General features: G+C 57.9%; 1 protein-coding gene across 6 annotated transcripts in view; it reads right to left on the bottom strand.

Moving 5' to 3' along the window:
- The window catches only part of SARDH (sarcosine dehydrogenase), a 61,433-nt gene that overhangs the window by 19,109 nt on the left and 27,702 nt on the right, over positions 1–14,622 (bottom strand). For all 6 annotated transcript variants that reach the window (XM_070455841.1, XM_070455829.1, XM_070455852.1 and 3 more), the window contains 5 exons: positions 13,955–14,038; positions 11,830–11,943; positions 6,299–6,437; positions 4,714–4,827; positions 2,968–3,115 (listed from right to left, as the gene is read on the bottom strand). In XM_070455841.1, coding sequence (XP_070311942.1) covers positions 2,968–3,115; positions 4,714–4,827; positions 6,299–6,437; positions 11,830–11,943; positions 13,955–14,038 — 599 coding nt within the window. The remainder of the gene's footprint in view (positions 1–2,967; positions 3,116–4,713; positions 4,828–6,298; positions 6,438–11,829; positions 11,944–13,954; positions 14,039–14,622) is intronic.

The following is a 14,622-nucleotide window of genomic DNA, read 5'->3' on the forward strand; positions in this document are numbered from 1 at the left end:
TGGGCCAGCTCTCCATCGGCAGCAAACAGCTCTCAACCACTCCCGTTTCTGCCTCGCAGGGTCCTAGCCGGTGCCCAGAAACACTTCCGACCCTGATGATCCCCGCCCCACACGGTGCCGGCAGCTGCCCACCCACGCCGGCCCGAGGTGCCCAGCCCGCTGGAGTGAGTCAGGATCCTTATGTAACACCGCGGCACCCACGCGTGCCCGCCCTGGAGAATACACCTGGTCCTCAGGAAGCCTGTCTACACTGCAGCCCTGGGCGGCGGGGGCCAGGGCTGCTCCCTTGTCTGCCCCCAGGGTAAGGAAGAAGGAGCTGGGACTTGGGCTCAGCAGGGCTGGGGGTCCCCAGTCGGGCACCAAACTGGGCACGCAGGTCTGCAGGCCACGGGCTGTCCCTCCCCCAGTGGGCAGCAGGTGGCAGCGGAGGGCACAGGCTCTGAGCAGAGGCCAGGGTCAGGTTTACTGTCCCTCCTCAGCTAGCGTTGGGCCCCCCTCGTGGCCCTATGAGGACAGTGAGGCAGGCGTCAGCCAGACTCCCCGAGCCGAGCACCTGGGTATGAACCACGCGACAGTGACCACTGCCCCCGGGCTGGCTCCACCAGCCACGAGTGGTCTACCGAGCTTCCACTAGTTAGAACAGAAAAATTCTGTCTCACTGGCCACCTTTCAAGGCCTCACTGGCCACACATGGCTTAGAGGCTACTATACGGGCTGTCAGTTATGAACTGTCTCCTGAAAGTTCCACTGGTTGGAAGGTCATCCAGCATCTCCCATGGTCCAGGTGCCATGAAACGCTTCCCACGGAAGAGCTCAGAAAGTTCAGCCCTTATCGGCGGTGCTGGTGACATTATTATTCATACAAGAAACTTCGGGTTATTTTTGAAGGAGCGAGGACAGTTTGGAGGAGAAAGTTAAGAAATCACCCAGAGGAGGGGAGCTCGTCTTCCTGCCCTGGCAACCGTCACTCGCTGCCCTCCTGGAGCAGCTTATAATGAGGCTGGGAGAGCTGGCCTGTCCCCGCAGGCCGCGCCTTGATCAGTCTGTCTGGCGCCCCCTCCCTCCCCTGCCCACTCACTCCCCACCACACCAGAAATAACCCAGTCCCTCTCCAAGGTCGCCATGGCAATGAAGCTTCTGAGGACCGCCTAGCGCTCAGGAGTCCAGGACCCCCAATCTCCATTCAGCCCAGAGATGTGGATGTCAGCTCACCCAGGGGAGAAATGCAGAACCCGCCCTGCAGAATGGGGTGCTTCCCCGGGCTGGGCCAGGGCAAGCGTGGTCCACACGTCTTTCTGCAGAATCCCAGCATCCCAGCTCTCCTGCTGCAGCCGGCAAGCTCAGCCTCCCTCCACACACCCCATTCCTGTCCTCCCCTCCTGTCTCAGCATGCCCCCACCCAGCCATCCCTGAGATGACCCTCGTCAAGTCTGCAGGAAGCAACGGGCCGCCAAACCCACCTGTTGATGCTTAGTCTTTGTCTGCCTTGACCCGCTGACCACCCGGACACAGCTCATCACTCCCTCTTTGGAGTCCCTCCGTCCCCTGGCCCTTGAGGCTCTGGCCTGCCTCCCACACTCTGGCCCAGCATCAGAGACCCTGTTAAAGCCCACATCCAACCGCACCTCTCCTCCGCTCAGCCCCCTCTCCTGGAGGAGCAGCCTCTGCACTCACAAGTCTGGCCTCCGCAGTCCTCTGAACTCATCCTTTCCCACGGCCCTGCCCTCGCTGCTTTTCCTCTGCCGCAGGACCTTTGCACCTGCCCCTCCCTTGTCTGAAACACTGTCCCTTCAGAGAGTGCCAAGGCTTGAGTCCTCATTTCCTCCAGTATCTCCTCCAAGGTCCCCTTAACAAACACTGGTTTTCATGAGCAGCCTGAAGTCCAGCATTTGATGGATAAGGTACATGACCAACTCTGACTCCGCGAGCATGTACTGCCTGTCCGCCGTGTGCCTCTGGGCAAGGTGGGGCACACACAGAGCCACCTGCAGCTCTGCCCAGGAGGGGAGGTCCATCCACCCAGGACCCAGCCCGGGAGATGTTAGATTGGCCAGCTCCAAGGCACCAGGGAAAACAGACCCTTTGGCGGGGTCTGACGGCACCGACCAGGGACCCTGATATGACCCCAGGCTGACAGGAGGTCCACGGACACAGCTGTGCTTCGTCTAAGCGAGCAGCTGGGGGATAGCCTGGCTGGAGGCATGCTGCCCTCTCTTCTTCAACACTAAGAAAAGAAAACAGTTCTCACCACCTCAGAGGGCTAGGTCAGGACTGGAGCAGATGTTGGCGCATCCCAGGCATCCCGCTGGCCGATGCTAACATGCTGTGCTTGCCTCCTGGTCCTCTACCACCTCCCCCACCCAGACCCTTCTCTGAAGCCCAGCCCAAGGATCTTTCCAAAATGCACACGTGCTCAGGTGTCCTGTTGCCTCAGACTGTCCCGTGGCTCCAGGCAGAAACCAGCATCCAAGGGCCTTCTGGGAGCCGGTTCCTTGCGGGTGGGAACACAGTTCAGTAAACGCTCACAAGATGAATCAAGGAGCGAATGATCGTCCGTAGACCTAGTCGCTGGAGGTGCTGAGGGAGCAGCCAGTGTCCTCCTGGTGCGGAGCACCATTCTCAGCCAGGGTGGCACTGGGAACCCCAGTCTGGCTCTGCCCACTTAGAGATGGCATACACGGTTCTCAGACCATATCAACCAGCCAGAGACACCCCTGCTAGCCCTTGCATGACCCCTGAATCCTCAGATACTGACTCACTGTAAGGTTGAGTGTGAGTCATACCTTAAGAGCTTTTCCATATCCCAGTGCTTTGAAAAGCATTTTCCTGGTTGGCCTCTTGGGGGTCGCTGGCACGTTCAGCTCACTAGCCACCGCATCCTATTCTGGACCAGTAAATGGTTCTGCCTTGGGCCCAGACAGAGGGACAAGGCATACCCCGGCCCTCGGGCCCCCGTCCTCTCCTCACCTGGCCGGGCCCTGGACGCTGAGCAGGCCCAGGTCCTCGGAGCTGTCGATGAGCTGGCACCGGAACTTCCGGTCCTGCAGCACGGTGCTGATGTGGGACCAGCTATGCTGGGCCACGGCCCCGCCCACGGCCAGGTAGTAGCCGTCACCTGCGGGAGAGGCGCCGGGACTCAGAGCAGGGCTGCGGGGAGGCGGGAGCGGGCAGGGCCGGGAGCGGCAGCCCGTGGCCTCTGGGGAGGAAACAAGGCCTCCTCCCTGAATGTGAGCCACCCGGGCCCAAGTCGGGGGACCCTCCCAATGGGGCTCTGGGTCTCATCACCCACAGGACAAAATGCCAAGGGAGCATTTTCTGGGTGTGTCCGAGGCTTCCTCCCCCTTCTCAAAGGGGCTGTGATCCAGGGAAGCGTAAGGGCCCCAGCGCCGTCACCCCACGTCCCACCAGTGCTGGGAGACCTCGGACAAGTCTCTGTCCGTCTCTGAGACAGCATCCTCACCAGCCCCCATTTCTCTCCACTTTCCCATGCCCCCGCCCCAATCCCAGGGTTCCCTACAGTGGCCTTTCGGGGGCTGGCACTTTTTCAGGCACCACACTGCTGACCCTACCCCGGAGGCTGACATGCGTTAGGACCCTCCGGTTTCCGAAAAAGAGACTGAGATTCAGGGAGGCCCCACGTACGAGAAGACTGGCCTGTAGCCAGCTCTGAGTCCACGGCCTGTGGAGCAACCACTGGGCCACACCGCCTCCCGGGAACTGCTGAGCGGAGGGCAGCCCAGCTCCGCCCAGAGTCCTGAGAGCCACTGCTCTGGGCGGGTGACCTCAGACGGCCATGTGGCTCTGGGTCCCTGGAGAAGGAAGTGCTGCCCACTGTCTGTGGATCTCGGCCACCGCTCTCCCTCCCAGATGGGAGGGGCTGCCGCACGGAGACCAGACGGCTCCCACGGCCACCAAGGGGTGGGCGGGGGGAGCCGGAGTGATGGGCGGCCACCAAGGGGTGGGCGGGGGGAGCCGGAGTGATGGGCGGCCACCAAGGGGTGGCCGGGGGGAGCCGGAGTGATGGGCGGCCACCAAGGGGTGGGCGGGGGGAGCCGGAGTGATGGGCGGCCACCAAGGGGTGGGCGGGGGGAGCCGGAGTGATGGGCGGCCACCAAGGGGTGGGCGGGGGGAGCCGGAGTGATGGGCGGCAGACCTCGCTCAGGGTATCAAACCCATGCAGACAGGAGCAAGGACACTGAGCTCCCCGTCACAGGAGGCATGCAAGCAGAAGCTGGGGGCCTGCAGAAGGCTCCAGGTGTCAGCCTTGGCCCAGAGCTGCAGACCTTCCAAGGACCTGCCCCCACCCTCAGCCTGGGAGTTACATGGGAAACCAGACAGCCGACTCAGCATAGATGCCGGAGGCTGGAAGGAGGTAACTTCTCCCTCCACGTGGGAGGCATGGCCTTATCCTTGGCTCACCCTGTTCCGGGCAGGCGAGCTGAGCACACCCACGCTGCGGCCGCCCTGAAACCCCGCAGGACAGGCAGGTTCAAAGGCGTAACCACCGCGTGCTCAGCGCTCAGCATCGCCGCCCGAACAAAGGCTGCATTCAGCCTGAAGCAAGACCTCTGATCTCCCAGGCCCTGACCACAGCGGGTACAGGCGGGATTGCAGAGCAGCCTCGGAAGCCCTTCCTGCCAGTCCCGCACTGGCTGCCGCCTCACTGAGCCAGGCTGCCATCGGGGCGCTGCTGGGCCTCGGGGCCCCTCTCACCTTCAAAGGCCGGGGCCAGCGGGGAGGCCTGGGGGCCGGGGGCCAGGCGGCTGACGGTCAGGTCGCCCTCCGTGCCCCCACGGTGATTCAGCATGCACGTGTACACTGTGGAGCCTGTGGGCAGGAGACAGACCCCGGGGAAGGGGGGGGGGAGCCGCTCAGCAGGGCAGGCAGCCCCTCAGGGCAGGGCAACCTTGGTCAGATGCCCGGGGGGACCTTGATAGACGCCTCGGCTTGGTGATGCCACTGAGACTGAATGACCCAGAGAGGGACGGCAGGTCACCGAGCACTGCCATCCTCGGAGGAGGAAGGAGCAAGGAGACTTACTTGTTTTTTGAAATGTGACTCCTCCCAACCCATCCCTCCCACCCACCCCACCCCCCCCCACCCCACCCCACCCCCGCATGCTGGGCCACTTTCAGGGCAGGATTTACATCTCATTCACCTTGGTGCCAAGCCTGGCATGGCAGAAGCTCCATGAATGCTGAATACATGAATATGTAGATGGAAGATGGATGGATGGGTGGATGGGGGGTGACTGGGGAGGTGGGGAGAAGGTAGGGGCAGGGATGGATGGGAGGACGGGGTGGGTGGGTAGAAGGGTGCTGGCAGGATGAATGGGGGGAGGGGGATTAGCGGAGCTGAGTAGCAGGGGCATGTGATGAGGTGTGTGGGTGGGTTGGCTGGATACACGGTATAATGGGTTGAACTGTGTCTCCCCAAATGGTGTGTTGAGGTCCTAACCCCTAGTCCTTCTGAAAAATGGACCTTATCTGGAAAGGGTCTTTGCAGACGGGATCATGTTAAGAAGACCAGAGCTCATGAGAGTGGACCTAATTTAACACGACTGGTGTCCTTAGAAGAAGAAGACTCAGGGTGGCAGCCATGTGACCGCGGAGGCAGAGGCTGGAGTGATGTAGCTGAAAGCTGTGGACCGGCGGCCACGGCCAGAAGCCAGCAGATGCCATGGTCTCTGGCCCTGACTTTGAACTTCCAGCCTCAGACTCTTAAGACAGCACGTGTAGCTTGTTTAAAGCCACTCAGGGCGGTATTTTGGTGCAGCAGGGCTAGGAGGTAACAGCGATGGGGCTGGGAGGGGTTGGGGGTGGGCAGATGGGTGGAGAAGATGCTAAGGGCCTGGGTGATAAAAAAAAGGGGAAACGAGGATCCCAAACACTGCCTGGGACACACTCACAGAACGGGATTATTCATCCTTCATTTCAAATTCAAATGTAAGTGAGCATCCTGCATTTTCATTGAATTCTAGAAACCCTATGGGGAGAGCATTCCTGGTGGGGGAGTGGACAGGCTCCCCAGCCCCTGGAGACCGTTCTGAGGGCCTGCTGCCTCGAATCCCGTCTGGAACAAAGTCAGAGGTGGGTAGTGGAGGACGCAGAGGAAGGTGGGGCCTTGGTTGGGGCTCGGCGACCAGGGCCAAGGGGTCTGGAGGCGGGGGCCCAGGGCCAGGCTTGGGGGCAGAGCCGTGAGCTGCGTGAGCCCAGAGTGGACAGGGTCAGCCTGCTTGCTGTCTCTGTGCTGGGGCCGCGCTGAGGCGGGAGAGGCTCATGGCCCACCCGCTTCGTACCTGGAGGCCGGCTGACGTCGGCCGAGAAGAGCCAGTCCGCAGCCTTCCTGGCGTCCGGGCCCACCAGGTAGAACTTCCCGAAGTAGGACATGTTGAACACAGCCGCGGCCCCTCTGCAGGCCAGACACTCCTTCTTGATCTGAAAGGTTCCAGAGTTGGGGTGCTGTGGGGGCTCCAGGACCTGCCTCCCCGACAAAGACCCCACAGCACTGGGCTCCTAGACCCTCTCCTCCCCTCCAGCGAGAAATGCACGGTCATGTTCTTCTCAGGCAGAGGGAAGGATGCCCGGCCGGTGCAGGAGGCCCAGAGAGAACGGGAGCTGTGAGAGGATACACTCCAAAGGGTGAAGGTCATGCGAAACATGTTCTTTGACCACAATGGAATCAAATTAGAAATCAGTAGCAGAAGGAAAATTGGGAAGTTCACAAATAAGTGAAATTAGACAACACACTCCTTAAGAACCAGTGGGTCAAATGAAAAAGTCAGCAGGAGGGTTACAGAACCCTTGGAGAGGAAAGAACAGGAGCAGATGCAAACGGTCGGGAGGGAGCAGCGCCCTGCTCATCCGGATGTTAGACCTGCAAAGGCTGTCACGTCAGTCACCACACACGCCACTTGGAGAAACCAGAAGAAGGAAAGCAAATTAAACCCAGTGCAGGCAGAAGGAAAGAAATAATGAGGACTAGAAAGGAGATAAACAAAAGTCTCAAGAGATAGAGAAAATCAGCAAAATGGAAAGTTGTTTTTTTTAAAGGTCAGTAAAATTGGCAAATCGTTAACTGAACTTACCAAGAATCAGAAAAGACTCCAAGTGCTAAAATCAGGAATGAAAGAAGGGTGTCGCTATCCATTTCATAGGAAAGAATTGTAAGGACGACTGTGAGCAACTGTCCACCGATAAATCAGACATGAAATGGAAATGCCCAGAAAGACACAAATCACTGAAGTCAGCTGAAGGGGAAACAGAAAGTCTGAACAGAACTATAACCAAAAGAGACTTATTCAGTCATTTCAGACTCTCCACACAGAAAAGCCCAGGCCCACTTGGCTTCACTGGTGAATTCTACCAAACATTCAAAGAAGAATTAATGCTAGTTCTTCACAAACTCTTCCCATGAGGCCAACATTACCCCAAAGCCAAAACTAAAGGCCTCATAAGAAAATCAGAGACCAATATCCTTCATGAACATAGTACAAAAAACCTCCATGAAATACTAGCACACTAGATTCAACAACATATAAAAAGGATTACGTGATCAAGTGGGATTTATCCCAGAAATGGGAGGCTGGCTCACCATTACCAAATCAATGTAATTACCATATTGATGGGACAAAGGACAAAAACCAAATGATCATCTCATTAGATGCAGAAAAAGTATTGGACAAAATCCAACACTTGTTCATTAAAAACTCCCTGTAAACTACAACTGAAAGGGAATTCCTTGACCTGATAAAAGGCATGAGGAAAATCCCACTTAATAAGGAGAGACTGGATGTGCAATGCTAAGATCAGGAACAAGACAGGGTGGTCCTCTCTGCCACTTCCACTCAACATGGTACTGGTGGAACTTTTGTGCTGCCAGTGATATCATTAAAAAAGCAAAGAGACAACCCACAGAAGGGAAAAAGTAATTACAAATCATAAATCGGATAAGGGACTTGTATCCAGAATGTATACAGAATTCTTATAACCCAATAAAAAGACAAACAACTCAATTCTAAAATGAGCAAAATATCCAAATGGAAATTTATCCGAAAAAGATATAGAAATGGCTAAATAAGCACATAAAAAGTTGTTCAATATCATTGGTCATCAGGGAACATTGTACTGGATGTTCAGCCCAGGGCAATTAGGCAAGAAGAAATGAAAGGTGTCCATAATGAAAAAGAAGAAGTAAAACTATATTTGCAGATGACATGATCTTACATATAGAAAATCCTAGAGAACTCACTGAAAAAAATTATTATAGCTAATAAAATAGTTCAACAAGGTTGGAGGATATAGGGTTAGTATACAAGAAACAAAAAAAGTCATTTATATACAATAGCAGTGAGCAATAAATGAAATTAGGAAAATAATTCCATTTCAAAAAGAGCTTTTGAAGGCTTAGAAATAAATTGAACAAATGAATGGCAAATTTGTACTCCCTAGAAAATATCTCTGAAGAAAATTAAAGGAGACCTAAATAATGGAAAGGCCTCTCATGTTTACAAAATGAAGACTTACTATCACCAAGATGACGGTAGCACCCATGTTGATCTACGGATCTGACAGGGTCTCTGCCAAATCCCAGCTGGCTTCTTGGCAGACACTGACAAACTGATGCTAAAATTCATACAGAAATGCAAGGCACTTGGAATGTTCAAAACAATCTTGAAAAAGAACAAAGCTAGAAGATCTGCTCTTCTTGATTTCAAAACTTACTGCAAAGTTACTGTACTCGAGACAATGGTACAAACATACAGATGGAAATGTAGATCAATGGACTGGAATGGAGAGTCCAGAAATAAGCCCTCACCTTTTTGGTCAGCTGATCTGCCACAAGGAAGCCAGGGCATTTCAATGGGGAAAAGAGCAACCGTCAACAGATGGTGCTGAACAGCTGAATAGCCGCTGGCAAAAGCCTGAAGCTGGGTCCCTACCTCACACCTTTCTCGAAGCTTCATCAGAGTGGACCACAGACCTGAGTGTAAGACCAAAAACTATACAATTCTGAGAAGAAGATACAGGAGTAAATCATTGTGACCTGGATTAGGAAACACCTTCTTAAATATGACACCAAAAAAACAAGGGACACAAGAAAACATACGTAAGCTGTTGTCTTCGTTCAGTCGCCAAGTCATGTCCGACTGTTTGCAGCTCCATGGACTGCAGCACGCCGGGCTTCCCTGTCCCTCACCATCTCCCGCAGTTTGCCCAAGTTCATGTCCATGTCAGGTACATAAGCTGTACTTCATCAAAATTAAGAACTTTTGTGTTACCAGTGATGTCATTAAAAAAGCAAACAGACAACCCACAGAAGAGAAAAAATAACTAAAAATCATAAATCGGATATGGAACTTGTATCCAGAATGTATAGAGAATTCTTACAACCCCAATAAAAAGACAAACAACTCAATTTTAAAATGAGCAAAATATCCAAATAGAAATTTCTCCAAAAAAGATAGGGAAATGGCTAAATAAGCACATAAAAAGATGTTCAATATCGTTGGTCATCAGGGAAATGCAACTCAGATCATTGAGATACCACTTCACACCCACTAGGACGGCTAGAACCAAAAACAGAATTACAAGCGCCGATGAGGAAGGAGAAATTAGAACCCCGTCCACCGAGGGTGGGGATGTAAAACGGTGCAGTCACTTTGGAAAACCCTTGGCAGGTCCCCAAAGATGTTAAACATGGAGTCACTGCGTGCCCCAGTGCCCCCGCTCCCAGATACGAAAACTGAAAACATTTGCCTAAAAACCTATACACACATCTGCAGAGCAACATTATTCAATAGCCCCAAAGTCCAACAACTAAGTGTCCGTCCACAGGTGAATGGGTAAATATGAAGGGGTGTACCCTTGTGATGGAATATTGTTCTGAAAAAGAAGTAACAAAGCACTGACATGTCCTCAAACATGGAGGCAACACTGAAAACAAGCTCAGCGCAAGAGGCCAGTCACAAAAGACCACCGCTGTGTGAGCGCCTTACGTGAAACGCCCAGATACAACACATCTACAGAGACAGGACCTAGACTGGAGGCTTCTGGAAAGTGAGTTTGGGGTGAGAGAGGGGCAGAGGCCGCTGGAGGGTCAGGAGCCCACACCTTCTCCCCCATCCCACGGTTCAGACTCTCTACCAGCGTCTGGCCAGCGGTCTACAATTAGCCTTACAGTCAGCTGCCCCCTGAGGCCCCGGCATGGTGGGTGGTCTGCTCAGGGTAACACAGGCACAAATCACGGAGCCTGGGTCTGTCCAGCAGTACCCCGGCCCCAAGAAGCCCCCAAAGGCATCCTCCCCTCCACGTATTCAGTGATTCCAGCTGGACGGCAGGGAGGGCGCGGATGGCGAGTCTCCATACCAGGGAAACTGGCCAGAGCTGGGGCCAGCTCCCTGCCCTCCCTCCCGGAGCAGTGGCCACCACACAGCACCCCACTGGCTCATCTCCTGAGCCCCAAAGGCCGCTGCTCACCGCTGTCCAGACCCGACCACCCTACACGGCTCCCCCTCTACCATCAGGCATCAGGGTGCCTTCGCTTGCGCTGCTGGGGCCGCAGATCCAACCCCCAGACGACTTGCAGGCCGACTCTCGTCTGCCCGGGCTGGGGAAGCTGCCAAGGCTGAGAACAAGCGTGCGTCTCCTGCTCTGGGATGTCGAGGCGCCTCTGCTGGGAGGCAGCCAGGAAGCAGAGTTGGCACCCCCACCCGGCGCCCACATTCTCAAGGGCCTGAACACCCTGCGGGCCTTGGAAGCTACCCCGCAGAGGTGCCAGACGGAGCCCCGTTCGCTCCCAGGAGAGGCGGCCCCCAGGGCCTCCTGGACTTCCAGAGGCACATGCCTCCCCTCCCGTTTCAGAAGCCTCTTCCCCAACGCCTTCACTAGAGCAAGCTTTGGGGGGGACGCACGGTTCCTTCCCTGTGGGACCAGGTGGAACACGGGTGCAAAGTCAAAGTGTGGGCCCCGTTCAAAATATATTCAGAATTTGCAGGCAGCAGCAGCCGAGCATGAAACCCAGTCCAGGGCGCTTCCGAGCAAGGGGCCCCACACGACTGCCAGGGGTCCCACATCCAGGAGGCTTCCCAGGCCACCTGTCTCTGGGGACCCCCCTGGGCAGAGGCCGTGGCCCCAGCCCAGCATAGGCACTGAGCGGGCCTTCACCCCCCTGCACGCTCGGCCAGGTGCTCAGGGACACAGCACGCTCTCCTCTGTAACAGAACCGCTGGGTGTCTCAGTGGGGACGCTGGAGTCGTCGTCTCTGCAGATGCTGAGGACATCCAGCGTGATGCAGACCTGGGGGAGGCCTGGCCCCTAGAAGCCAGGCGCGGAAGGGACCAGGGGCCGCCGGAGCAGCCTCACCTGCCCATTTCTGGGGCAAGTGGGGCAGCGAGCGGGCCCCAGCTGGGGTTGCCTCTGCTCACCGCCTGGGTGCCCCGTCTTGGACCTCCTTGTCCTGCGTCTGCTCAGTCAGAGAGGCAGACAGGAACCACGGCCCCGGACCTGGCAGAGGGCTCGCCATCCACAGTCACGGTTGGGAATGGCTCAGAGAGGTGAATCCCCGGCCCAAGACCACACAGCCTGAGCCAGGCCGGGCCGCCTCCTCCGGCCCTGACGCCCCCACCAGGCCTTGCCACTGGCAAAGTCTCGGTACAGCTGGAGGGTGGAGGAGAGCATCTCTGATTCTGCCTCAAAACTGAGTCGCCCCAAAACGGGGGTGGGGGTACAGGGAGCCGGCTGGGAGAGAGCCGGAGCTCCCCGGGCACCTCCCCCCCGACCGGCCCAAAGCGACGCCTCGCTCTCGGTCCCTTCGGAGTTGGGGACCTACCGCGTCATGGTGCGGAGGGAAGCTGAAGGTGTGCTCCTGGCGCAGCAGCTGGCCGTAGGCGTAGTCCTCCCGCGCGCGATGCCCGTATGCCCCGTAGTAGTCGTAGGGCAGCACCTGGGGCGGGAGGGGGCGTCACAGCCCTGCCCCTCCCGCACACGCCGCGTGGCCCGGAGCCGGTTCCCGTGGGGACCGAAGTCCACAGGACGGACAGAGCTTGGTCCTGCCCTCGCCAAGCCCCCACGCCCATCACGGGGCAGCACGTTCTGGATGAGGCCAGTCGGAGGCAAGACTCAGGCTTGCCAGCAACACGGCACGAGTGACCCCACAGTCATCGCGGCAGTGGGAGGGCTGGGCGCCGAAGACGGAGAAGAAGTGGGGTGTGCTCGGGTGGGGAGGGGGGTGCTGGACAGCCAACAACCCCGGGTTGTCTGGGACCCCGGGGGCCACCCCAGGGCTTCCGTCTCAATGCCGAGGGGCTGGGATGAGGCCCAGGGGTCAGTCCACTGAAGAAGAGACAGAGTCGGGGGTGGGGTGGCTGCAGCAAGGATTCCGGATGCTGTTGCCATGGTGATCCAGGACTTGGTCCTGCTCAGGGTCTGGCCGTGCTCAAAGGGCCTTGCACTTTCAGGAAGGGAGAGCCTCTGGACAGGTGGGGAAACCAAGGTGCAGAGAGACTGACAGCTGCCTCCAGTCCCTCAGAGTCCTGACTGCCTGGCCTGGGACAGGCGGTGCGCCCCGGAGGCCGGCCCGTGGCGCCTCTCGACTTGGCCACTCCTGTGCTTGGCCAGCCGCTCTCAGGGAGGCCCAGGACCCTGCGCCCCACTCCTAGTCCTGTTGCTGCCGATGGCGCCCCTCCTTCCCCACCCCTCCCTCCCAACTCTGCAGCCACTCCTGGAAAAGTGTGAGCAAGCCCGTCCCCTCTCACCCTCGCAGGGCCAGCCCGGCCCCGTCTCCTCTCACAGCTGATGGTGAGGTCCTGACTGAGCTGGGCCTCTCCGCTCCTCCAAGCACCCCCTCACCGCCCACCCCCGGCTCCTGGCCGAGCCCTGGTCCAGGGAAGGCCCTTACAGGAGTCTCTGCGGGAAGTCATCTCCCTGGCCTACCAGGTGGCTGCCACTGGCCCCCAGCCCTGCAGGAGCACCCCAGTCCTGCTGCAGCCGGGCCAGGGAGCAGGGATTAGGGGACGTCCGGTCGCCCAATGCCCTGGGCTCCCAGGGTAGCTCCTGGGTGGGGGTCTGCAAAGCCCACCCATCTCAGAACCAAGGGTGTGTTCCTGATTCCGGCTCTGGTCTCCTTCCCTTGTGCATAGGTTCTGGGAAAGAGGGGCTTCCAGGCATCAGGCTGGAGGCAGGGAGGGGTCTGTGTGGGCCCCTCCTCTCTGCTGACCCCAGAAGCCATCAGGAACTTGCCTTGGGATGTGGTTGCTATGGAGATGGGAGATAGGTCGCACTTGGAAAGTGGCTGCTGAAGTATAGCAACAGGAAAGCACTTCTCATGTGTACAAACCTGGATCCACTGCTTTCCCCCTGGTTGTATTAAAGCATCACACTGCCTGCCCCAGAGACCAGGGCCCGAGCGTCTCACAGGCAGGATGGCTTCCATTCTTTTCTCTGAGAACCCAGTTCCCTGGGAGGCACTGGGTGGGAGGTGGGAGCCCCCAGGAGGGCATCCAGAGGCCAGGACACTGCAAAACCCCAACTTACAAACTAACACACGGAATGCATAATTTTATGCTAAATCCTCCTACTCACATTAGCAGTTGCAGCTGCCAAAAATATATGAACAAAATTATGAGAAGATGCTCTAATCTCTCCCATAAATGGGGGAGTCTCGTGTGCGGCCTCCTCGCTGTGGAGCACCAGATTTCCCGGGCCCCTGGCCCATGTGGGCGGTGGGAAGCCGGGCACTGCGGGCGGTGAGTGACATCCACGGCAGGGCCCCGAGATCACGGCGGACCAGGCAGGTCGGCAGGGGCTAGACTTCTCCAAAGGCCGGGCAGCCTCCCACCCCACGGCCCACCAGGCTCCCGAGTGCCGGTGAGAGCGAGGTGTGCAGCCGCTGCTGGTGGGGCGGACGCGGGCGTGGGCAGAGGGCAGGGCCGGGCGTGTGCTGGGGGCCTACTCACCGGAGCTGTGCCCTGGGCATTGAACCATCCCGGCCGCTCCCAGCCGTGCCGCTCCTGGAACACGCAGCCTCGTGCGAGGAGCTCCTGGTGGGGGGGGCACAGCAAGCAGACTCAGGCCCAGCGGGCCCCCAGAGCGGGGCAGGGGGGCCGGGACCTGCCACCTGGCACCTCAGGGGGCGCGGGACAAAGAGGTGCTGGCGCTCGGACCCGGGACCCGAGCCCGGGCTCTGAGTCCAGCTCCAGGGCTCCCCCAGCACCCCGGCTGCCCGCCCTAGGAATCCCCAGTCGGTAGAACAAGCTTCTCCTGAAGACTGAGCTGCATCCCACACTCCTGTGCTGAGGCCCGATCCCCAGAGTGACTGTACCTGGGACAGGGCCGGAGAGGAGGGGATTAGGGAAATTGAGGGCCCAAGGGTGGAGAGGAGGAGCCGGCACGGCGGGGAGACAACCGTCCCGAAGCCAGGAAGAGGGCCCTCGCCAGGGACCGGGCGGTGGGCACCTTTACCCCTGACCATCCAGCGCCCGGCACGGTGAGAAATGAGCCCGAGCCCCCCGGCTGGTGGCGTTTGTTACGGGACAGCCGGGGACCCCGCGAGGCCACAGCTAGGAGTCCACCCCGGAGAAACGAAACCAGGGGAACAGCCAAGCTGTGCACACACGCGTTCTCA

The sequence above is a fragment of the Odocoileus virginianus genome, chromosome 2 (assembly GCF_023699985.2).
Source record: "Odocoileus virginianus isolate 20LAN1187 ecotype Illinois chromosome 2, Ovbor_1.2, whole genome shotgun sequence".
NCBI lineage: Eukaryota > Metazoa > Chordata > Mammalia > Artiodactyla > Cervidae > Odocoileus > Odocoileus virginianus.